This window comes from Heterodontus francisci, chromosome 6 (genome assembly GCF_036365525.1).
Source record: "Heterodontus francisci isolate sHetFra1 chromosome 6, sHetFra1.hap1, whole genome shotgun sequence".
Classification (NCBI taxonomy): domain Eukaryota; kingdom Metazoa; phylum Chordata; class Chondrichthyes; order Heterodontiformes; family Heterodontidae; genus Heterodontus; species Heterodontus francisci.
Genome location: NC_090376.1, coordinates 35461355 through 35487227, shown reverse-complemented (window position 1 = coordinate 35487227; position 25873 = coordinate 35461355). Strand labels below are relative to the sequence as shown.

General features: G+C 45.1%; 1 protein-coding gene across 4 annotated transcripts in view; it reads right to left on the bottom strand.

Moving 5' to 3' along the window:
• Positions 1–25873, bottom strand: part of ccdc169 (coiled-coil domain containing 169) — a 105023-nt gene that overhangs the window by 45290 nt on the left and 33860 nt on the right. For 2 of the 4 annotated variants that reach the window (XM_068032812.1, XM_068032813.1), the window contains exons 5-6: positions 8527–8625; positions 7183–7245 (exon numbers count right to left, since the gene is read on the bottom strand). In XM_068032812.1, coding sequence (XP_067888913.1) covers positions 7183–7245; positions 8527–8625 — 162 coding nt within the window. The remainder of the gene's footprint in view (positions 1–7182; positions 7246–8526; positions 8626–25873) is intronic. The other 2 variants (XM_068032814.1, XM_068032815.1) reach the window with 1 other exon arrangement.

The following is a 25873-nucleotide window of genomic DNA, read 5'->3' as shown; positions in this document are numbered from 1 at the left end:
ACTGTTCATCAAACTTGCCTGGAAAGACTTTGAGTGGCATCCAACTATTCGACTTTGGGACACCTCACCAAACCAAAGAACTTCCTTCCAGATCATTACAGTCTAAGTTTTTATTATTCCTTTCATTCCTATGAAACAGCAGTAAACAAAAATGTTTTTTTCACATCTAACTGTTTTTTGGATGTCTGTGTGTGTGCATGAGGCTTAGGGGGAAAAAAAGAGAGCTTTAATATCTCAATTTGTATACAGATTTACTTCATTATTAGTTCAGACTTGGTTTTATAATAAATGGTTAATTTTGTTGTTGGTTAAAGAAACCTGGTTGGTGTGCTTTATTCTGGGGACAAATAGAGTATCTAATTGGCTATTTCAGTAAATGGAAAAATTTATTGATATGCTGTGTGCTGTGGAGAAGTGGACTGAATTAAAAGTGCACTCTTCCTGCCTCAGTCGCAACAATACATTTTCATCATATTAATATCTAATGCAATCCAAGCCAATTAATAGATACTTGTTAATGAGCACATTAGTTTAAAAGAATCAATGGCTTAGCTAGATTGATTTCTTATACTTTGTAATACAAAACATATTAGCATAGTAACAGCTTAGATTATGGTCATGGACGGGGGGGAGGCGCAGGGGATGGTGGGTGGCGGTGCTCCTTTGCTGACACACTTCATAGGTAAGAATTCAAATGATCAAATAAGAAACATAACAATTCAGCTTGGGTGCAGTTTTGAAGAATTGATGAACATATGGAAAGAAACAGCTATCTATCTTTTGTGTTATCTATTTCGACCTCATTTTTAAAAAGGAAGATCGCCAACGTTCTGTAAATTGTTTCAATATAAAGTACTTCCTCTCATTAAGACTGAGTCAAAATCTCTTCCCTGAGAGATGCTACCAATTCTGCCTTCAAAATTTTGCTGGAGACAACTGATTTCAGGTCTCATGGTTCAAAAAGAACAGTTTAGAGGAACCCAGCGTAACATTTCCATTAGCTGGCATTTTTCATTAATACTCCCTTCTCATAAAAGTACTGACTTCATGCTGGGATCCAGTCCCATGCCCAAGTGGCTGTTATTCAATGTTTAACCTTGATAGAGAGTGGAAGGGGGCATCAAAACTAAGCTAGTCCTGTCCTCATTTGCTGTCCACACAAAAACACTTCTAATAGATAACAGACTGTGTTCCCCGTCCTTCCAACCCAGAGGTGCTGCAGCCCATAGTAGCCCCTCCACATCTGCCATGGCTGATATCAGCCAATTCAGCACACAATAGGGTTAAAATATGAGACATTCCTGGTCTGTTTGGTTTAACTAATCACTGAACAAACTGGTTCAGCTGCCAGAAGAATCCAGAACCAAACATCTTAATTGCAATGATGAATTGAGATCAGTGTCCAGGTCTCGGAAAGATACCAATTGCTGCTACTGTAATGGCTGTCTCTCAGGAGACCCAAAATAGGGTAGGATTTTGCCACTGACCTCAGGAAACCAAGATTGGGACCGTTTTCGGGTCCTGACCCCGGCCGGCGGTGGGTGGGGTAAGTAGTCACAGCCAGCGATTTTTGCAGATGTGGGCTGCTAATTGGCTGGAGGGTAGGTTGGGCGGCCAATTAGCAGTTGCAGGTGCAGGATGGACGTGGGACTGCTGAAGTGTAGGCCCAATTTAAAGGCAGCCATTGCTGAGGCAGCTATTTGAAAGAAGAAATGCAAGAACCAGGGAGACAGGAGGAGAGGCAGAGGCCTGGCACATGGGGCAGGGATGCCTCTTGCTTTTCAGATGCTAACCTTGAGGTCCTTCTGGAGACTGTGAGGGAGAGGAGTGAGGTCCTCTTTCTGGAGGGTGGAAGGAGAAGGTCACCCAACCAAAGAAAACAGGCATAGCTGGGGGTGGCTGCAACAGTCAGCAGCAGAAGTGCAGTCTGGAGGAACTGGCTGCAGTGCCAAAAAAGATTCATTGACCTTCTTTGCTCTGGCAAGGTGAGTGCAACACGAGACCCTGATGACTGGCCCTGGGTATTTAATCTCCAGCAGACACACCAGCTGAGGAGCCTGAGGGTACATCCTGCTCCTGAACATGGGAAAAATGTGTGTCCAGGGTACTTACTGACCCCTCAGCATGACTAGCGCTGTTGAGGACTTGCAAGCATTGATACAGGCAGCTTCTTCTGTCTGTGAGCTGTGTTAATCTGTTAATTGTGTATCAATTGTTTAATTAGGTGCAGATGGAGGGTGTTAATTGAGTTCTTACTCGAGCATCTATAAGCAGTGTGAGGAGTTACATGTTTGTAATCCTTTTACTCTGTACAACAAATGTGAAACTGAGTAACGATAGGCTCCAGCATTATCCTTCCATAACAAGCTTTCTGAAGTTTAACAAGCTGCTGGCATTAGTCAGAGAGGCTAGGAAGACCTTTCGTGCAGGTAAAGGGCACATGATGACAGGGAGAGGGCTCGAACTGGAGAAAGAGTGCCCCAGGTTGCCATCATCACTGCCATGGAGGAGGGAGCCATGGAATTCACCAGGGTGGCCCCACAGGACCCAGTTGGGGAAGGAGAGATGGGCATATTTAACGGAGAGGGTGAAAAAATATAGAAATCTTTAGATGAAGGGGGTGGAGTGCATGGACAGCATGCTAAAGACTCAGCTGCATTGGGAAGCCTTAACGCTGCAACGGTTTCTGCTCTCTCAGGCTAGTTCTCATGAACTTTTTCTTGTGTCTCCCACAGGTTCTGTCATGGAGGGGCAACACCAGAGTCTTGTCTTGGCATCGGGGCCATTGCAAGAAACCAAGACAGCAGAGCCAGCACCGTCACATCCTACAAGCGCAGTGCAGATACACTCACATCAGTGGGTCCTCTCGTGTGCTTAGATAGGGTGGCACTGGGTGAACAGCATTCCACTAGAGAGCAGGAGGTGAGAGTGGCAGAGGCAGCTGTAGGCATTTTCCCTCAAAGGATAGAGGACAAACACAGAAATACTCAGCTGTGCGCAAATCCAGGATCTCGGGAATCATAAGAAAGGAGTTCCCTGAGGCAATGCGGGTCATGAGCTGAGAATGGAGAAGTCCATTCAGCTCATGTGTACCACTATGGTTCAGAGCTTTGAATGCATGGGCTCCTCCATTGACAGAGTTGCCAACCTCACGGAGAGCCATATGCAGCAGCACTCTGAGTGGTTGCAGAAGCAATGCACTAACATGCATAGAATGGACCAGTCAGAGGCACTGATGGTGCACAGGTGCATGGAGTGGGAGCCAGTTATGCCCCAGCTGGTGCTGCCCTCCAGCCATCCAGAGCGCCAGCCAAGGGCTAAGGCAGTCACCAATGAGATGAGGGGGCCTCCCCTCATGACTGAGGGACCATCTATGCAGCTGGGCCCTGTGACGGAGGCTGCACCTGCATTGACGCCGGTGCAGCAACCTCTGCAGGTGCCCCCACTGGCACCTCGACAATGAGGATGCCCGCCACGTGCATCTCAGCCACAAACCAAGATACGCAAGCAAGCTGCCTCCACCTCATCAGAAGCCACAAGGGGGACACCGTGTAGAAGTAGCCAAGAGCAGAGGCTACCACATTGGGCAGAGCACTGAATGGTTCACTGTGGCTTTCTTCACTTGTAAATGTGCACTTTGTTACTTTTGGAACACACTGTACATATTGACACATGACTCCAGCCATGCAAGCTTCCTTTTTTTTAATGGCAAGACTGGAAAAAGGGAAGAAGTGGTGAGGGAAGTAAAGGCCTTTGAAAGGGGACAGTGAGACCACTGGGTCATTCATTGGCAGTAAGAATGGATCCATTCAAGAGTGTGTCTTCAATGGAAGTGTTCTCACAGGCAGCTCAAAATTAGTTCTAGAGCATGCCATCCTCCTGGGTTAGAAGGGCTCAGCTAAAACATGCCTAGATCAGATGCTCCCTGATGTTGACAGCATCCTGATGAGACCCTCAAGGCCTGAGCTGGCCCGGCCACCTCCCTGCACAGCCTGGGCGCATCTCTGATTTGCATCCCCCTTTCTCCTCTTCTTACATCTCCTGCTCCTCCTCTTCCTCCAAGGAGCTGTGTCATTCCAGAGCCTCACCTTCTTCAAAGGTCCACACCTCTCTGGAAGTCCATTTTATGGAGAGCACAGAGCAAGACCCTTGCAGGAGTGTACTGCAGGGCACCGACCGGTTGAGGCACTGAAACTGCATCTTCAGATGCCCAATGGCCTGCTCAATGGTGGTCCTTGTGAGTAGATGGCTTCAGTTGTAGTGCCTCTGTACCTCCTTCTTGGAGTTATGTATAGGGGTGAGTAGCCATCTCTTCAACGGATAACCCTTGGACTCTAGATTCATTCACGCAGTTTGGGGGGTGTTGTGAGAGTGCTTCAATTTTTTGTAAAATATGTTTTTAAGGGCTTATAGTTGAATTATGGATATTGATTCATCTGGAAGTTTGAAGAGATGCTAAACTTTGTAGTTGTTTTTAAAGAAGTCACCAGAAGGTTCCTGGAATTGGCTTGTACACAAGCCCTTACTGGAAGGCACCTGTTTGCAGATAATTACGCAGCTTGTTGTTTTGACTTGGAGATGATGTTTGCAGAGAAGTGACAGGTCAAGATTTATAGAGGTCAGGAGGCTTGTCTCTTGTGACATTATTTATGGTTCCGCTTTGGACAGTGAGTTGGAGTGTAAACTGCTGGAAGACAGTTGGCTTTTGCCTGTCAAGGAAACCCAGCTCATCTCTTTCTCTCTCTTGGAAAGAAACCCTGCATATCAAAAGTGTGGGAACTGAAATCCTTGTTGCCGCATTTCCTCTGTAAGGCTTTTCTGAAGCCTCTGTAGCTGCATTTCTTGGAAAGCCTACCCAAACTGATCTTCAACATCACCTGGAAAGAACTGTTCTAGGAAGATCCCAGTGATAGCCATCTATACATTTGGGATCATTCCATTTCTTCTCTTTTTTCTTCAAGAATGAGCAAGTATTCAGCCTAAATTTTTTTTTGGTCTTTTTTTTGTAACAGAGCTCTAAAACCAAAATCCCTTTTATTTTTCCAGTTAACTGATGTGTGTGTGTGTAGTGGGGGGGGGGGGGGGGGTCCTAAGCTAAAATGGGAATTGTTATACTTCAATCTGTGTGTTTATGCTTTGCTTCAATACTGATAAGATTTGTTTTATAACAAACTGATAATTTTTTTGTTTTTAAAGAATCCTGGTTGGTGTGTCTATAAAAATAGAGTCTATGATTGATCGTATCGGTAAGTGGGAAAAAATTTAAATATATGTTGTGACCCGTGAAGAAGTGGAACTAGAACAAACAGTGTACTCCTCCTGACTCGGCTGTAACAGGGGTGGAACGAACAGCTGTGGTACCTTGGACTGCCGGAGGATGAAGGCATCATGGCAGCTGCCAGGATAGTGAGTGCACACTTGCATGAAGCTCTTGGCATGGTTACAGACAAGCTGAATGTTGAGAGAGTGGAAGCCCTTCCTGTTGATGAACCCCACTGGCCACTTATGCAGTGCTTTGATGATCACATGGGTGCAACCTGCGGGAATCCAGCAATGGAGGCGAATCCCACTGTCCTTTGTGCCTGCGAGGCCCATCTCCCTGAAATTGTAAGTACTGCCCAGCTTTCACAATACAGCATCAGTGACCTGCAAGAAGCAATGGTGTGCTGCTGCTTGTGAGATGCCACCAACGTCGCTGCTGATCCTTGGAAGCAGCCAGAGGTGACGATGTTCAAGGACACAGTGACTTTGACAGCTACTGGCAGGGCATGGAAATCAGTGCTGTGAGGCGTGAGGTCTTCCACTATAAGGGCACAAACCTGACATGTCCAGGTAGCTCCATCTTCAGCAGTACACCCTATGCTTCGGGTCCGGCCTCCATTGCATTACTGTCCCTCGTTCTTCTCCTCTGCCCTCCTCATGCCCAGGGCACTGCCTCTGCTGCTGAGGATGTTGATCCTCTTCTCCACTCAACCCAATACTGAGAATCGTAATCCTATCACCACCTTACTTGCACTCAGCTGCACTCACAATAATGTCTGCAATCCTAATCACCTCCTCTTATGGCCCTGCAATGTCAGAAGCATCATGCCACTGCCCAAGCACACATAGACAACTCTCCACGGAATGTCTACACAGCTGGACACCTGTGTGCCAATTGCTGAGTTCTCCTCTCAGCCATGCTCCCTTTTATGGGCCCACCTAATTTCATGGTGCAGCCTTGACTGGCTCCCCGCTGTGTTGCTGCCTCCATGCTCCCGGACTGGCCCAGAACCATCATGCAGCCCTTGCACACCCACCAAAGTTCCAAACTCGCCCTTGATGAGCAGATAGTGATCTTGTCAACAGGATCAATTGGCCTCATTTCCAAATAAGGTGGGATTCCATGGCCCACCTTCCCCATCCTCAGGAAAATCACCGGAGACAGGAACGGCAATGTAAAAACTGCACACTGGCCAGTAGGGCTAATTTTTGCACCTGCCCACCTCCATGCCTGTCCCCATCCAGGCCTAAAAATCCTGCCCAATGGGCCTCCAGAAATCTGCATGTTTATTGCTCAGGCTTCCCAGAGTAAGACTCCCCTTTAATATCTTCAAAGTTCTCTGCTCAGGATCTTTTATTTAATGGTTGTAACAGTTGGATTATTACACATAATCTTGAGAAAGCAGTTACATCACAAATCGCCATTGAGCTATGCTAGTAATTAATTTATTTGATAATAGTCAGACTATTTGCACTGATATAAAGTAATACTCTCAATCAGGAATCATCTTTTGATGGGTTCAAGGAAGCCAAAGGAAGAATCATTAAACTTTTATGCATTTTCTCAAACTCTTAATGGGAAGCGACACTAAGCAAGACCTAAGCTCTTCTGCCCAAGTACATCCCAAAACTAGTATGTAGAGAAAGCTATGAATTCGATTTCTGGAAAAAAGTACAAGACCACAATAGATAAAAGCGATTAAACTTATGTAACTGAACACTGAATTTACCCTAAAATATCTTGTACCTGTTAGAGCCCTTAAGTACTAACCCATTGTTAACAGCAGTTAATACAAAACCCTCCTCCTCGACCCTGATGAATTAAGCAATAATGTACATTTTGTGTTAAACATAGTTTACATGTACATCTAGCATTACTGAGTTAATTCATATAACCTGCTGGGCGCATGCAATACTCACTCCCTGTTCAGCGTAAATCTTCTGCCAAAAATGACTTTGGGTCTGTGTCATCCAGGCCCCCACCTGCCAAGAATGAGGCACATTAATTTCACCAGCTGGACATTAAATTTCGATTGTTGCTGGGAAGGAGAGAAGGCCTGTTACAAAGAATTGCCAGGCCCCTGGCCGGAAAGACATTTTTGTACATTAGCAGATAGAGTTGGAACAAAGGAGCTATCCCCTGCTCCCATACAATACACAGAACAGACCTGGTCAAACCAGTCAGTCATGTGACCACCCTGCTGGCCAACTTGGGGAGTTTTAAATTGGAGAAACAGTGTTTGAATTGGCAGAAGGCAATTTTACTCCTGGACTAAGAACATCTCTCTCCTGTCTGCTCCCATCTCTTTCTCACCAGCTTCGAAATCCATTGAAGACATATGAACCCCAAGAGAGAAAAGTCTCCTGCAGTGAACAAGGTTTAAGAAGAATAGTGGACCCCAACAAAAAGCAAGATCTACCTACAAGCAAGGACTATCCAGTGAGCTCAAAGACCCGTAAACAAAAACTCTTCAGATAGTGCCTCAAATTTTTCCACTTTATTTCTTCTGCTCTTTTCTGTCTTTATTTGAATGTATCGCGTCTGTATGCTAGCATGGGCGTGTCGTGTATTTGTAGGTGTCAACTGAATTCGAATTTAAGTTTAATAAAATTTCACCTTTCTTCATTAAACCTAAGAAACTTTGTGCTCATTCCTTTACCTTATAATTGGAAAACGGTGAACAAGGATTCACCAAGGGGGAGCTAAAAACAGTGTGTTTAAAAATAAAATCCTGTTACAGTAAGACCAGGTGAAGGCTGAAAGGGAACCCTGGTCCTCTTTCTCACCTGGTCGTAATAGTCTGACAATATTCAATGTGAACTGCTACTCAAATCTATATGATTACACAAGATTGTCAATATATACATCTGCTGGTACCATATAATCTGTAATTTAACACAGCCCAAGAAAATATGTAAACTTTCCACAATTCAAATTTGAAAAAAAGTACCAATCACCATAAAACTTATTGTGCGAGGCCTACAATCCTGTCACCTATTGCAAAGCTGCTGTTACGATTTGGTTAATACTTCTGGGCTCAGATGGGCACAAGCTATATTAAGACAAATTCACTGATCCCACATTTCCAACTGAGAACCGTGCTCAAAAAGAGTGAGTTGGACAGACAACTACAATACCTTAGTGTAATTCACCACTAAGAATACAGAATCAGTAAACGTATCCTATTATTTTCACTTAGGATAAGTGGACAAACTTTTAACTAAGAAGCTTCCACACTGCTAAAGAAAAGATGGGAGACAAACCTTTGCCTCTTGCTCTATTCTCCACTCATAATTTTTCAGCTGTGTTTGAAGGCTTTTCTTCTCCTTCTCCAGTTGCTTGATCAGTTGGTTTAGTACACCCTGCAAAAGTTCAGCATTAGTTTTGGAGATACAGAGACCTGCTGCTGCTTTGTCCAAGCAAAAAAGTTAGTAATATTTGACATCTTTAATGTGATGTTCTCAGTACTTAAATCATGTTTTATTACATTGCTTGTCCATCTGAAATTTGGGAAATCGGCAAGATGCTAAGTCAGAATGAACCACGAGCAGAATATTTCAGGGTTTCATTGAAGGAAAATGTGAATAGTCAAGTCTTAAAAGAGCAACATTACAGTTGGATAGGGGAAGTATTTCAATGCAACATAGTCTCTTCCTCTTATTTTGTATATCATAGAAGGAATCTATCTTTGAATAGTCTTGTCACAATATTGCAAGTCTGAATCATCAAGCATTTGCTCAGCTGATGTTGATAATATGTCAGTCAGCAAATTACTCCACAGACTCACCAAAAAACAGCGAACGAGAAATTCAATTACCCTGATTTTTGGGTGAGGGGCCATGTTCATGCCCCTTTAGATTGAGGTCAGTAAGACACAAGATTGATCTTCCCACCTCATCTGAATGATTTCAGTGTAGGAATCTGGGCCTCCAGCTTTTGCAGACATATCATCCAAACACAACGCTGCACAGCCACTGACATTCTGCCCTCTCTCTTGCAGGACAAGGTGGTATACAATAGAAGGGTAGAAGGAAGCAGAGCAGAACTAGCAGGGGACAAGAACGCCGGCATCTCTTGAGCCTACAGAGGAGATGGCTTTCAGCATCACGGGGCTGGTTGCGACAGGACCCGAAGCATCCGATGTCACTGAGAACATTGAAGATGAAGCACCGTCCTGCCTTATGTCCCTTCTCAATTCCCAGTACACCCTCATCCTGCTATCTGCATGAACAAGGTGATGAAGGTGTGACCATGAACCTCCTGCTTTCCACCCCAAACTCCTTCCTTCACCCCAACCCTCTCCTTCTATGCCGGCCTTCAGACACCCAATAATTGTCAGCTGCCGAGCTGCAACTGTCCCAGGAGGGAGGGACAGCAGCAGCACAGCACTGATGAAGAGGCCCCGACCATTGCAGCTACCAGCTCAGATACCGGAACTGCAAACACCTTGGAGGTTAGTATAGAGTTGGCATCAGCACATGTTGAGTCATCTGGGCATGTGAGTTGCAGCCAGGCCAGGTAAAGATTAGATTAGAGATACAGCACTGAAACAGGTCCTTCGGCCCACCGAGTCTGTGCCGAACATCAACCACCCATTTATACTAATCCTATATTCCTACCAAACATCCCCACCTGTCCCTATATTTCCCTACCACCTACCTATACTAGTGACAATTTATAATGGCCAATTTACCTGTCAACCTGCAAGTCTTTTGGCTTGTGGGAGGAAACCGGAGCACCCGGAGAAAACCCACGCAGACACAGGGAGAACTTGCAAACTCCACACAGGCAGTACCCGGAATCGAACCCGGGTCCCTGGAGCTGTGAGGCTGCAGTGCTAACCACTGCGCCACTGTGCCGCCCAAATGAAGGATGCTTCATTTGCCAGCTCTCCAGAGGATGAGGTAGCAGACCAGTTCTGTTGCAGAGGATGCACATGAGGACCTCAATGGGGTGGCATACAGGACAGTGATGAATGGGCATGCACACGGAGATGCTGACTGCATGGGTGGCAGCCTCCTGTCACTGTCAAGGAGCATGGAGGAGTCTGGCTCCAAGTTGGCAGAGGACATGGCGCAGAGCTTGCCCTTTCAAGCAGCCTCTGCTCTATCTCCTTGTGGTGCTGCAGATGCAGAGGCACAGTTGCCCCCAAACCTGTTGCAGCCTTTGTATGGACAGGTCACCTACTTCTCTGCCATCCCTGTGAGGCAACGCTCGCTGGAAAATACACCAAAACACCTTCAAATACACACCTAAGGACTTTCAGAGAATTTTCAATGGAAGAAGTTCAATAAATTTTAGTTACCTGCAATCAGGATGACTGGCCTCTTAAGTAATGCAACTGCACGGCCCATCTTACTTTCTCACGCTTTGCTTGTTGAGAATGCAGGAATTGCCAGGACCTGCACATTCCAATTTTGGTATCCTAACATCACAGCAGCTGGTTGGGCTGTGTGACATCAGGATAACACCGTTTTCACCTGTTCGGGAACACACAAGGGACACAGTTCTGTGCATCCCTATTGATGATGGACACTGCACAGGCCAAACAGGTAGTGGCCTGCGTCACAGCCTAGCCCCGAAGAATGGAGATAAGTCTGTGTAGCACTGATACATAATTGAATTTCTTGTCCAGCATCTTTTTCAGTTCTAATGTTGATCCTGAATGAATTATAACATTCAGTCGAGGCGAATTGTGCACAAGAACCAACAAGTAATGAATTTTAAAATTACAGATGGCTTGATCTCAATAAGCCTGAAGAGAAATAATTCAAAACCAAATTTTTCTTATCAGCTAGCAGAAGTTTGAAACAACTCTGGAATTAAATTGTAGCAGGGAGATTTTGATACTCAAACACATGCTCCTTGCAGCGACTCTTTAAGTAAGAAACTCTTATCTAAATCTGGAAATTTCAATTTTTCTTTGCAAACTTTTATCCTTTTTGAATGATGTTCTCATTTGCATATTTCCTATAAATTACTGTTAATATTTTCAAAGTAATTTATGCAGTGAGAGAATGAACAGCTGTCTCAGCAAATACAGCATCTTAATTCGAATGCATCCAGCTTCCATCTGTTCCCTTACAGTAACCAAACATTTACAAGATGATTCCCAAATGTGTTGATTTGTCTAAAACCCTTTATTAGTTCTTGTCCAAGAGCAAATTCCATAGATGATCAACTAGTTTAATATTATAATATGCTGTTGTAAATATGGAAAGTTGCTAGTGCCATGCTCTGTTGGAATTCCATACAGCAGTTTGCACTCGAGATCAAAATTTGTAATTTCTTAGCTTGAGTAATTGATGAGAAATTGGCACTTTACGCTGGCAAGTCTGTACAGTGGGATGATTAAATTTAAATGCATCGAGCTAGACTTTCAAAGGTATTTATTCCGATCGTGTGCATGAACATTGTTAATTGCATTTCTAGGTAAAATCTAATAAAGTTTTGTGTGATCAGCCAACTTTGAAAGGAATTATGTTGTATGAGTATTGTTATTTGCATGGTTGGATGTTGGCTTGTCAGAAGTCATCTAATCAGCCGACTTTAAGCATGTAGAGAAATTAAAATAGAAAAGTGGAAAAAAATAATTAGGACAGATCCAGTGGTTGGGGCAAGTTTCAGAAGCTCTCAACAATTGAAAGCGCCTGCTGGAGAGAAAAAAAAGTCTGTTATTGTAGTATATTGTGAAAAACTTTATTTAACAAAATGGAGACTGCTTCAGGGGAACAGAAAAAGAATGGGAGCAAATCCAGGAACAATCTGTCACTTGTGGTAGAATATGCAAGTGTGAATTCAAATGTGTGCACCAAGCATGTCACAATACACAAAACCATAGATACTGCTCCTCTCTTTCAGATGATTGCTGGAGAGGATGTGGTCATTGTGACATGGTCCAGTCCCCAAATCCAATCTTTTCAGCATGTGATCTGGAATGTCATTAGGGCTTATGATCATTATTAATATCCCCTCGAATCTAGTCCTCTATCTCCCAAGGGGGCAAGCTTCACCTGAGATGAACACAAGTATGGACTCCCCTTAGAGCTGTGAAAATAACAAGCAGTTCGGACCCCTTTCCTAGACACCCATGCAATATGTCCCCTCTCACAAACATCATAATGAACCACTGCAGAGGAAGGGATTGGTTAATGCTTATGACAATGTACACCATCACTGGTTTAGTAGGGGCACAAAAAAAATGAACCAATTCAATTACATCCCCAGAATGGGAGTTGGGTGGGGGCGGCAGGGGAAAGGGTGGTCGTGATGGTGAAGAGAGAAGGAAATAGCCCCTATCTCTCCCATATCTATGGTGGACCTGAAGCATGTAAAATTACTGTGCAAATATGCACAATTAAGTTGCAAATTCTGAGTTGAGAATATATATTATATCAATGCTAGAATTGATATATCATCTCAGTGTGTCATGCAGCAATATAGGAATATACACTTGTTTTGTCTCAGTATGAGAATATGCAGCAGTGAGACTTTATTTATAAAAACTTTATTTAACAAAATAAAGTTTGGTGTCAGAATGAGAATATACACCAGTACAATATCAGTGTGAGGATATACAGCAACACTATATCAGTGTGAACATCAGCATGTAACTGTTCTCTCCTGCAAAAAAAAGTTTTGAAGATTTTAAATAAAAAATTGTTTATAACCACATCGTTAGTTGTTAAATGTTTGCCAGTTTTATGCTTCAATTTATTGTTGCTATTATTTAATTCTTAAAAATAAATTTGGGGAAATGAAAAAAAAAATGGTCATTTAATCCCTCACAGATTTTGTTATTTCTGTGTCATAATTATTTTTTATAGTATCTGCTAAATTCCTTACAGGTGCAAGACTATGGCAATGTAGTGTACAGATTCCTTCAGATACGGTAATTGTCGGAATCAGAGAATGGTTACAGCATAGAAAGAGGCCAATCCGCCTGTCGAGCCCGTCCGGCTCTCTGCAAGAGCAATTTGGCTGGTCCCACTCTCTCACCCTTTCCCTGTATCCCTGCAAATTCTCTACAGGGCAAGCACCTGTAAAATAGCAGCCCTTTTATATATTATATAAGCAACAGCCCCTTAGTATGCAAAGGCAAGATTGCTGATTTTCAGTTTTCAGAGATAAACATATGGAATTATGGAATGCTGCTCCAAAACACTAGTAAAAATCTCTGAATCCTAATAGAAGAATAAGAATGGGATATGATTCTTTCCATCATTGTAACCCAGTGGCCCAATCCACTGTATTAAATATAGCATCGTAGAGATAGCTTGAGCACTTTGGTGGGTTACCAAAGCAACATGAGCAGCAACAGTGCTATTTGTTCCAGACTTCACTTGGTATCTCTTCCAGTAATTAAAGTCAGTTCCAACCACTGTTTCAGACAAATGTTTAATCCTTAAGATTCACATTATATTTTCTATTATTTGTATCATTTGGATAGTTAGACATGCTGAAACTCATTTTCTTCCTATGATTCAAGACACGTCTATTTTAACATTATTTTTCCACTCTTTCTGCAACCATGCATGCTCACAAAACACTTTGGAGATTTTCAGGTGGATAATTAGGCAGATGCTATTTCTGGTTAAGTCACAGTGGGCAATCTGTGCTGTTGGAAAATGTATGCAGATTAGCACAGCATACTAACAAAAATAATTAACAGCTGAAATGGAGAAGGTAGGAGTCAACTTCCTAATTTTCATAAACAATATTTTTGGCATTATCGTGCGAGTGATGTTTAGGAATGGCCCAGCTTAGACTCTGCACACATATAAGCTTCAAAAGAAAAGGCGATGAATAAATGTGCAGCAGGCCATCCTACCTTTTAGGGGGATTCATTATACAGGCTACCTAAATCAAGGCTTAATGCAACTGAATATTGAATCAGCAATTTAAACTCTGTGTTACCAAAATGAATATTGTTGTTGTTGCCAAGATCACCCACTTGGCTTCCAACATCTAATACCTATGTTTCACCTCTTCCAAATGTTACTCCATGGTGCCAAAACGGTTCAGTGCCAAAGAAATGAGCCTCCTTATGACATACATTCAGAGGTAACATTCACACTGATATCAGTTGGATAGTGGCTGATCTGTACCTTAACTCCATCTACCATCTTGGCTTCCATAATCATAAAACCCCATGCCTAACAAAAGCCTTATCAATCTCAGTTTTGAAATGTTCAACTGACGCCCAGCCTTGACAAGCACTCATGTACCTCACGGTGGTTGAGGCAAGGCACACGCGCACAGTTTTTTTGTAAAGAGGAAAATAATCATAGCAACAAATAAGTTACATCCACTAATTTACTGGGTCCCCTGGGGATTGTAGGTAAATTGGTGCAGAAAACATTATTAGCGCAATATTCTTAGGCACAGCTGTTAGTTAGAAAAATAGCAGAAATGCGAAAACCTCCTAATTTCTTTCGGCATTGTACCCTCTGAGAGGCAGTGCATGCTGTTGACGAGATACAATTGGTGCAGGTGTAGCCATGGAACATAAGAATGGAAACCTGGTGATTTTTTTTTTGCTTCTTGACATCTGAATGATTAGGATTTGAAATGTACTGCCTGAAAAGGTGGTACAGATTCAATAGTTGCCTTCAAAAGGGAATTCACAAGAAAAGATAGAGATTAAAAGGTAGCGTGCATTTAGGTCTGGTATTTCTAAATAAGAGTTTGTTGTGAAACCTTGTTTGTTTTCCCGGGAGGAAAATTTAAATGGGGTACAGGCCTGGTTTTTCTTTTCCTGGTTCACTGAAGTCAAACTTGGAAAGTTTCAAGTGGACGGATGTTTTGCTGCAGACTTCTTTGGTGAAGTTTTAGTCACAGTTCAATGGCAAAAATTCCATTTACAATCTCAGGTAACCTTTTGTCTCTGCCTTTAGGTAGTTTAAAAGTGGTATTCTGGCAGGGTCCTTCTTCCTTGCTGGAATAGATCTCTCTTAGCCTCTTGGCTTCTGGCTTTCTGGCTCAGCAATATGTCTTATTAAAACCTCCTTATCAGAGATTTGGGAAGGAATTTTATCCTGACATCGTTCAGGCACTACGTGCCTGTGAACGGGCTGAACCAAACTAAATTTTGGGGGAGGCAGGATGGTGGGGGACACCCCCATCCCCCCATCCCACACCATCCCACCCGATTTTCTGCTCTCCCCACCTCCAAACCTGTCGCAGAGAGAGCATAAAATTCCCCCCAAAATATCTTTTCAATGCCTTTGCCATTTCCTCATTCTCTATGATAATTTCTCCTGTTTCTGCTTCTAAACGACTTTAGCTACTCTCTTTTTTATATACATATAAAAGCTCTTACAATCTATTTTTATATTTCTGGTTAGTTTACTCTCATTCTATTTTTTCTCTTTTTATCAACTTTTTCGTGGCCCTTTGCTGGTCTTGCTCCTCTTTTTTGCAACATTGTAAACCTCTTCTTTTAATCTAATACTAACATTAACTTCCTGAGTGAGGAACGGATGGGTCTTGCTGAGTTTTTATTTTTCAATAGAATGTACGTTTGTTGAACATTTTGAATTGTTTCTTTAAATGTTTCCCACTGTTCATTTATTGCCATACATATAAGTCTATTTACCCAATTAACCATAGGCAGTTCACCCCTCATTCCTATGTGATTGGTTTGTTTAAGATTTTTGTTTGTAACTGGAGCATGTCACTTTCAAACGTAACATGGAATTCAATGGTATTATGATCACTATTTCCCAGTGGATCTTTTACTCTGATATTACTAATTAACCTTGCTTCATTACGCAATACTAAATCTAAGATAGCTTTATCCCTAGTCAGTTCCACAACATATTACTCCAAAAAATTGTCACAAAAACATTCTACAAACTTATCTTCTAGGCCATTCTTGCCAATTTTATTGTCCTAGTCTATATGAAGATTAAAGATCCCCCACAATTATTACATTGCCTTTGTTACAAGCTCCAATAATTTCTTGTTTAATGCTATGTCCAACAGTTTAACTACTAATAGGGTGCCTATAAACTACTCCCACTAGTGTTTCCTGATTCTTGCAATTCCTAATTTCCACCCATACTGATTCTACTTCATGATTTTCTGAGGCCAGATCCTTTCTTACTAATGTCCCTATGTGATCCTTTACTATCAGGGCTACTTCTCCTCTTTTGTCATTCTGTCTGTCTTTCCAAAATATTGTGTACCCGAGAATATTTATTTCCCAATCTTGATCGCATTGTAACCATGTCTCTGTAATGGCTATAATGGCTATTAGATTGGAATCATTTACCTCTATTTGTGCCATTAGTTCATCTATCTTATTGCAGATGCTTCATGCATTCAGATAAAGAACCTTTAATTTCATATTTTTACTTCTATTCCCTGCAATGACCCTAGTTGCTGATGTACAATTTTTGTTAAACTCTCTGTTCCTTCCTATTCCATTCTATTTGTCCTTACCCCCAACGCTATACTGTTCGGAAGCCTCAATCTTTCTCTTTAGATATCTAAAGCTACCTTCACCTGAAGCCCCACCCTCCATTAATTTAAAGGCCTGTCCACAGCGCTAGTTATACGACTGGCCAGGACATTGGTCCCAGCCCAGTTTAAGTGGAGCCCATTCCAACAGAATAGCTCACTCTTCCCTGAGTACTGATGCCAGTGCCCCATGAATTTAAACCCCTTCTTCCCACACAACTCTTTGAGCCATGTATTTAATTCCCTATTAACCCTATGCCAACTGGCGCCTGGCTCGGGTAACAATTCAGAGATGATTACCTTTGATGTACTGCGTTTTCATTCGGACCCTAACTCCTCAAATTCTCTTAGCAGAACATCATTCCTGATTCTACCTATGTCGTTGGTTCTCACATGGACCATGATAACTGGATCTTCCCCATCTCATTCCAAGTTCCTCTCCAGCCATGATGAGATGTCCTTAACCCTGGCACTGGGCAGGCAACACAACCTTCAGAGATCTTGGTCGCGGTTGCAGAGAACAGTATCTTTCCCCTGACTATACTGTCTCCTATCAGTACCATATTCCCCTTGGCTCCCCGACTTGAATGGCATCCTTCACCATGACAGCAATAGTACTGAAGACTTGTGCTCTAGAACTAGCCGCGCTCCAAGCCAAGCTGTTCCAGTATAGCTACAACACTGGTATCTGCGTAACAATGTGGAAAATTGCCCATATCTTGCAACATAATAACAGGTCTTTTGCCCATTTGGGCGGAATTTTATGACCCCGCGCCATATACAAAATGACGGCAGTCCGCTTGTCATGTGAGTGGCCACGCAGCAGCCATTTTGCATATGGAGGCGGTCGTCTCCCCCAATAACATGCCGGGGGTGGCAATGGAGACGCCGTTCACGGCATCACCTGATGTCGGACCAGGTGCTGGCACCATCTTTAAAAGCCTGCCAGCCCCGCATTCACGCTCTCCCTGGATTCCACAGCAGCTCACTGACCCAAAATCACTGTAGAGTTACAAAAATGTCTACCTCAGTAAGCAGCCCTCCTGGGCATACTGCTGACAATGTCAGAAGTCCGAGCAGGGGTAGCCCCATGGTTCAGTGAAGCTTCCCTGCTGATTCTCTTCCAGGCTGCAAGGGAAGGCAGGAGGTCCTTTTCCCAGCGATGGGAAGAAGAGGTCCTCCCGCCCGACCAAGCAAGCCTGGACAGAGATCACAGAGGAGGTCAGCAGCGGTGGGGTCACCCGACGAAACTGGGTCCAGTGTAGGAAGAGGATCAATGACCTCCTGCGTTCAGCAAAGGTAAGTGGCATGTTCCAAAATTACTTGATGTGATCTGGGTGTCACTACATGGTCTGCCACATGGTGATGTTTGGTACGGTTCAATAGCTGCATCCTTGCTCTTTCAGGAGAAGAGATTCCATAACTGGAGGGAGATGGCCAGGACAGGTGGCAGAGTGCTAGACATGTGTCCTCTGAGCCAGGCCAAACAGGAGGCACTGGAACTAGCTGGTAGCCAAGGTAGATGTGCCATTTCAGACATGGAGCTCGGGGTCCCAGAGCAAGTGAGTGATTATTGTTGATCAAATAAAAATGCAATAGTAATGTTGAATTAGCTCTGGCATGCTGTCCTTAATGGGAAATATGTAGCCTAATCCACACATGTTGTTTTCATTATATCTTGCCGTTCGCCTTTCACAGGTGACCTTTGCCCCCAAGTGACTCCCTGACAACCTCTGATGACGAGGAGCGCTCAGAGGATGCACCGTTCCATGACTTCCACCAGCACAAATACTTTCACCTCAGTGGGTTTACGCTCGGCTTTAGAATTAGAGTCACAAGCTGGTGAGAGCACTGCACGCGCGCCCGGGCAGCTGGCTGAGGCTGAGACAGCCAAGGCCTCTGACAGTCGGAGGACTGTGGGTGGCCAAACCTATGCTGAACCCCAGGCTGATGGTGAGCTTCTGGTGTTGATAGCATAGGGCATGCTGGAGTTGCAGAGAGAGGTAAGGCAACATCTAGCAGAGATGCCAGAGGCTATGCTTACCCTTGAGTGGACAGTGGGGGAGTCCATCCAAACCATGACTGCTGCCACATCCCAGGCATACAAGCACATGGCTTCATCCATAAAGAGGTTGGCGACCCTCTTGGAGAGCCACATTCCATGCCATAAGCTGCAAACCCTCGCCTTGGCCATGAGTTCAGATCAGCAGTGGCTAGGTAAGAGAAGGACCAGGAGCCTGGAGATTTTTCCTGCTCCTAGTCCTTCTCTGGTAAGCAGGGAGGTTCAAGCGAGCCTTGAGAGGGAGTAGGTGAGGATGCTCTCCACATTTGGGGTCTTCCCTCTGGTCGTTTCGAGTGTGGACCCGGGCTCCTCAGCCCCTCCACCAGTGAGTCCAGCTCCAGCAGCCACAACACCTGAGAACAGTCCTGCACCAGTGCAGGAAGCCTTCGGGCAGCCGAGGCCCTCCAGGGCTCAGGCATCCAGTGGACGACTGCTGGTCATCTCAGGCCAAGGGACGTCCTGATCAGCAGCCTTCCTCCAGCACAGCTGCTAGCACAGGGGTTACACCGCGCAGGAGCACCCACAAGCTTATAAAACAAAATCCTACACACACACACAAGTATTCACGGGTGACACAACTAGGCCCTGTTGACGTTAATTAAATGCTCTTTTGTGCCAATCATTAGCCTTCATTGTGTGTAAATCAGCTTCTAACATGCCTTAATTGTGACTCTGAATCTCACCATAATCCGTGGAGCAGTGCCAATTTAACCACAGACATCATCATCATGGCAACGTGAGAGAAGAAGCAATCCACGAATGCTGTCCCACGGACACGAGCTCACATTGTTGATTGCGCCATTATGAGGTTGTCCCTTGCACGTTGCTCACCTTGTCTGACCTCCATCGCCGTGTTGTGCTCTTCCACAGCTGCTTGGCCATGTCTCTCATCTGCATCCTCTTCATCAGAGGATGTTTGTTGCTCATGCATGTGTTCCTCATATAAGGCCTTCCCCTTCTGAAGTGCAAGATTGTGTAGAGCACTGCAGACCACCACGATACATGCAACCCTCTCTGGGGCATACTGCAGGGTGGCAAAAACATGAAGGCAGATTATTAGCTGAATGGCTATAAACTGAGAGAGGGGAATATGCAATGAGACCTGGGTGTTCTCGTACACCAGTCGCTGAAGGTAAGCATGGAGGTGCAACAGGCGGTAAAAAAGGCAAATGGTATGTTGGCCTTCATAGCGAGAGGATTCGAGTACAGGAGCAGGGATGTCTTGCTGCAATTATACAGGGCCTTGGTGAGGCCACACCTGGAATATTGTGTGCAGTTTTGGTCTCCTTATCTGAGGAAGGATGTTTTTGCTATAGAGGAAGTGCAGCGAAGGTTTATTTTTATTTTATTTTATTTTAGAGGTTCAGCACCAAAGCAGGCCCTTCGGCCCACCGAGTCTGTGCCGACCACTTATACTAATCCTACACTAATCCCATATTCCTACAACATACCCACCTGTCCCTATATTCCCCGACCACCTACCTCTTCTAGGGGGCAATTTATAATGGCCAATTTACCTATCAACTGCAAGTCTTTGGTGGTAGGAGGAAACCGGAGCACCCGGCGAAATCCCACACAGACACAGGGAGAACTTGCAAACTCCACACAGACAGTACCCAGAATTGAACCCAGGTCGCTGGAGCTGTGAGGCTGCGGTGCTAACCACTGCGCCACTGTGCCGCCCTTGGATGTGCCTGGGATGGCGGGACTGACATATGAGGAGAGACTGAGTCGGTTCGGATTATATTCGCTGGAGTTCAGAAGAGTGAGGGAGGATCTCATAGAAACCTATAAAATTCTAACAGGACTTGACAGGGTAGATGCAGGAAGGATGTTACCGATGGTGGGGGAGTCCAGAACCAGGAGTCCTAGTCTAAGGATACGGGGTAAATCTTTCAGGACTGAGATGAGGAGAAATTTCTTCACCCAGACAGTGGTGAGCCTGTGGAATTCGCTACCACAGAAAGCAGTTGAGGCCAAAACATTGTATGTTTTCAAGAAGGAGTTAGATATAGCTCTTGGGGCGAAAGGGATCAAACAATATGGGGAGAAAGCGGGAACAGGTTACTGAGTTGGATGATCAGCCATGATCATAATGAATGGGGAAGCAGGCTCGAAGGGCCGAATGGCCTACTCCTGCTCCTATTTTCTATGTTTCCAATAGATCGATCAAGGCAGCAGAATCTCATCTTCAGCAGCCCAATGGCCTGCTCGATGGTCGCTTGGGTGGAGCTGTGTAAGTGTTGTACATCTCCTCAGCATCACTGTGAGTGTTCCTCACAGATATCAGAAGCCATGCCTTCAAGAGGTAGCCCTTGTACCTGAGAATCCACCTCTGAAGGGAAGCGGGGGGAGTGAAAAGTTGTGGCACCTGGGACTGTCAAAGTATGTAGGAGTCATAGCTGCTTTCCAGGAAGCTGGCACACACTTGTAGAAAATGCTTTCAGTAGGCGCAGACCAGTTAAACGTTTATTGAAGGAACCCCTTCCTGTTGCTAAAGGTGGCTGGTTGGTCCATGGGAGCTTTGATGGCCAAATGTGTAAAATTAATTACACCTTGCACCTGTGGGAATCCAGCTATCACCCCAAAACCGATGGTCCCCTCGATCACACTGTCAGGGTCTGTCCGGTAGTCCACATAGTCGCTGGTCCTCTTGAACAGGGCATATGTCACCTCCTTCATGCAGCAGTGCGCTGCAGCCTGGAAGACCCCACACATGTCCCCGGTGGATCCTTGGAATGATCCCGATGCATAAAACTTGAGCGCCACGGTTATTTCGAGGGCCACTGGCACAGGGTAACCACCAAATCCCATTGGTCCCAATTTGTCGCACAGAAACCCGCATAGGTCTGTGTCGGCCATAGCCATAGCCTTTGCTGACAGTGTCACTCAGACATCTGCAGGTAGGTTACGCGAGTCTTGTAGACTCTCAGGCATACTTGGGTCCTTCTTGGCCTTGCTGGCTTCTGCTGTTCACGTCTTGGAGCTTCAGGCTGAACCGCAGCTGTCTCTTAGATCCCCCTCCGCCAGAGGCGCCTCAACACACCAGGGGGTTCTACAGTACACAGGGTGAAAGAGACCCATGGCAATTTCCCTGGCCCTTTCGCTCCCATCCAATGCTGAGCTGAGCCAGTCTAAGCAAATATGTTTGTCAATCTTTGCTTGTCCAGATGTCTGATGTGGCTCTAGAGTAAAGCTTACTGTTGGTTTCACATCTTTTCCAGAAGGGTAAGGCATCACACCCATAACAACATCATTTAAGATACCCTCAGATTGCCCTCCAACACACACAATCATATGCTTGCAGAGCTCCCCCATTCACACATAAGTCCTTGCCGAGCTCCCTGCATTCGCACATAAGCCCCTTGCAGAGTTCCGCCATTCGCATAACCACCTTGGACACAGCATAGAGGCAATGGCTGCTGTACCCCACAATTTCCCTATGCGACTCTGGTTAGGTTACCTTCCCTTTCACGGCTCAGAGCACTCTTGCCTTGGTGCTGCCAGGCTTTCAGGGTCGTGAAACTGAAGGCATGTGATTGCCGCATGTCATTAACAAAATTGCGGGACATTCGTTGGACTGCAGTGAATTAGATTCAAATTTATTTAAAACAGCATTTCAGGCATTTAAATTACAATGCCATTGCATCGGGGCATCAGTACCGCCACGGTACTTCCCCACCTCTGACATAATCGGCACACTGCAGTATGGCACTGGGATTGGCGACGGCGGACTGCTCCCCGGAGATTCTCTGTCCCCCCACACCACTGAACCCACCTCAGATGAGAGAACAAAATTCAGCCCAAAGGGTTGGACAGTATGAAGTTTGACAGATGAAGCCCTTGAGGAATATAAAGAAACTAGGAAGGAACTTAAGCAAGGAGTCAGGAGGGCTAAAAGGGGTCATGAAAAGTCATTGGGAAACAGGATTAAGGAGAATCCCAAGGCTTTTTATACGTATATAAAGAGCAAGAGGGTAACCAGGGAAAGGGTTGGCCCACTCAAGGACAGAGGAGGGAATCTATGTGTGGAGCCAGAGGAAATGGGCGAGGTACTAAATGAGTACTTTGGTGGATGACAAGTCTAGGGAAGGGAGTGTAGATAGTCTGGGTCATGTCGTTATCAAAAAGGAGAAGGTGTTGGGCGTCTTTCAAAGCATTAAGGTAGGTAAGTCCCCAGGGCCTGATGGGATCTACCCCAGAATACTGAGGGAGGCAAGGGAAGAAATTGCTGGGGCCTTGACAGAAATCTTTGTATCCTCATTGGCTACAGGTGAGGTCCCAGAGGACTGGAGAATAGCCAATGTCGTTCCTTTGTTTAAGAAGGGTAGCAAGGATAATCCAGGAAATTATAGGCTGGTGAGCATTACGTCAGTGGTAGGGAAATTGTTAGAGAGGATTCTTCGGGACAGGATTTACTCCCATTTGGAAACAAATGAACTTATTAGCGAGAGGCAGCATGATTTTGTGAAGGGGAGGTCATGTCTCACTAACCTGATTGAGTTTTTTGAGGAAGTGACAAAGATGATTGATGAAGGAAGGGCAGTGGATGTTGTCTACATGGACTTCAGTAAAGCTTTTGACAAGGTCCCTCATGGCAGACTGGTACAAAAGGTGAAGTCACACGGGATCAGAGGTGAGCTGGCAAAATGGATACAGAACTGGCTCGGTCATAGAAGACAGAGGGTAGCAGTGGAAGGGTGCTTTTCTGAATGGAGGGATGTGACTAGTGGTGTTCCGCAGGGATCAGTGCTGGGACCTTTGCTGTTTGTATTATATATAAATGATTTGGAGGAAAATGTAGCTGGTCTGAATAGTAAGTTTGCGGACGACACAAAAGTTGGTGGAGTTGCGGATAGTGATGAGGATTGTCAGAGGATACAGCAGGATATAGATCGGTTGGAGACTTGGGCGGAGAAATGGCAGATGGAGTTTAATCCGGACAAATGTGAGGTTTTGTATTTTGTAAGATCTAATACAGGTGAGAAGTATACAGTAAATGGCAGAACCCTTAGGAGTACTGACAGGCAGAGAGATCTGGGCGTACGGGTCCACAGGTCACGGAAAGTGGCAACGCAGGTGGATAAGGTAGTCAAGAAGGCATACAGCATGCTTGCCTTTATTGGTTGGGGCATAGAGTATAAAAATTGGCAAACTGTACAGAACCTTAGTTAGGCCACACTTAGAATATTGCGTGCAATTCTGGTCACCACACTACCAGAAGGACGTGGAGGCTTTGGAGAGGGTACAGAAGAGGTTTACCAGGATGTTGCCTGGTCTGGAGGGCATTAGCTATGAGGAGAGGTTGGATAAACTCGGATTGTTTTCACTGGAACGACGGAGGTGGAGGGGCAACATGATAGAGGTTTACAAAGTTATGAGTGGCATGGACAGAGTGGATAGTCAGAAGCTTTTTTCCAGGGTGGAAGAGTCAGTTACTAGGGGACATAGGTTTAAGGTGCGAGGGGCAAAGTTTAGAGGGGATGTGCGAGGCAAGTTCTTTACACAGAGGGTGGTGAGTGCCTGGAACTTGCTGCCGGGGGAGGTGGTGGAAGCAGGTACGATAATGACATTTAAGAGGCATCTTGACAAATACATGAATAGGATGGGAATAGAGGGATACGGTCCCCAGAAGTGCAAAAGGTTTTAGTTTAGACAGGCCTCAAGATCGGCGCAGGCTTGGAGGGCCGAATGGCCTGTTCCTGTGCTGTACTGTTCTTTGTTCTTTAGTACTTTTCTCACCAGCCACCTAGTTGGCCGCAGGGGCCAGGAGGCCCATAAGGCATACCCAGCAAAGGGAATGGGAGCAAGTGGTCAGGGAGTTAAATTCCAGGAGTCTGGCCCCAAGAATCTGGCTGCAGTGCCACAAAAAAATTCAATGGCCTCTTGGGAGTGGTCAAGGTCAGTGAATACATCTTCAAATGCCATTTTCAACTCACCGCTATCACACGCTGATCATGCACCATAGCTCCATCATTCACCAATCAGCAATTAGGATTCATACCTAACATTCAGAAATTCCACCTCACTCTCACACACTTAACAATGCTTCAAGCCTCAGGTCCACATCTTGCAGCTTCCAGATACTTTCAGCTATCATAGGCACATCACAAAAATTGCAATACACTCACTGACACTCTTCCCTCTCTCTTGCAGCACAAGGGCACACACAACAAGAGGCAGCAGTAGATGACTGGTGGGAGAAAGACACGCTGCATCCACTGAGCCCTTTGGAGGACACAGTGCTCCACATTACAGGGCTGGCAAGACTGAGGCCATTGCATCTGGCGTTATCAAGAACATTCAGGATGATGGTATGTTCCTGTCTTATGCACCATCTCAAATCCCACTTCACCCTCATCCCACAATCTGGCATGAAGTGCAAGCTGCAGATCGTGTAACCATGGACTTCTTGCTTTCCACCCAAAGCCCTTTCCCTCACCCCAATTCTCTCCTTCTGTATTTCTGCTTTCAGATACCCAAGACGTGCCACCTGGCCAGCCAGTGCACCCTAACCTTGAAGGGCATGAGCAAGAGGAGATGACTGATGAGTAAGTATCATCACTTGATCTGACCCTTGCAGGCACCAGCTCAGATACTGGCACTACTTTATTGGGATCAGCAAATGGTCAGTCACCAGGCATAAGTTGGCTGCAGCCAGGTTAGGGGGAAAGGATAGCTGACTGGAGGGCAAAGTGGCAGATGAGTTCTGCTGCAAGGGTCTCAGATGAGGCCTTTGATTGATTGGCCTACTAGACAGCCTGTTGCCACTGTCAAGGTCCATTGAGGAATCCGGCTCCAACTAGGCACAGGGCTTTGCACAGAGCTTGCAGCCCATCCGTTCCAGCGTCAAAGTGGTGATCAACTACATGACAGCATTTGCGGATCCAGCCATGATGCAGAGTCTGTTGAACCAATGTCTTAGCATCCATTGCAACACAGGTAGAAGCCACTCGATATCTCAGTGCTGCAATGGAAGCTCAGACTGAGATCATGAGATTCATGCTTGTTGCCATACAAGTCCACCTTGGTGCCAAGCAGACTCAGACATCTGTCATCATGGCTGCAGATGCCATTACTCAAAG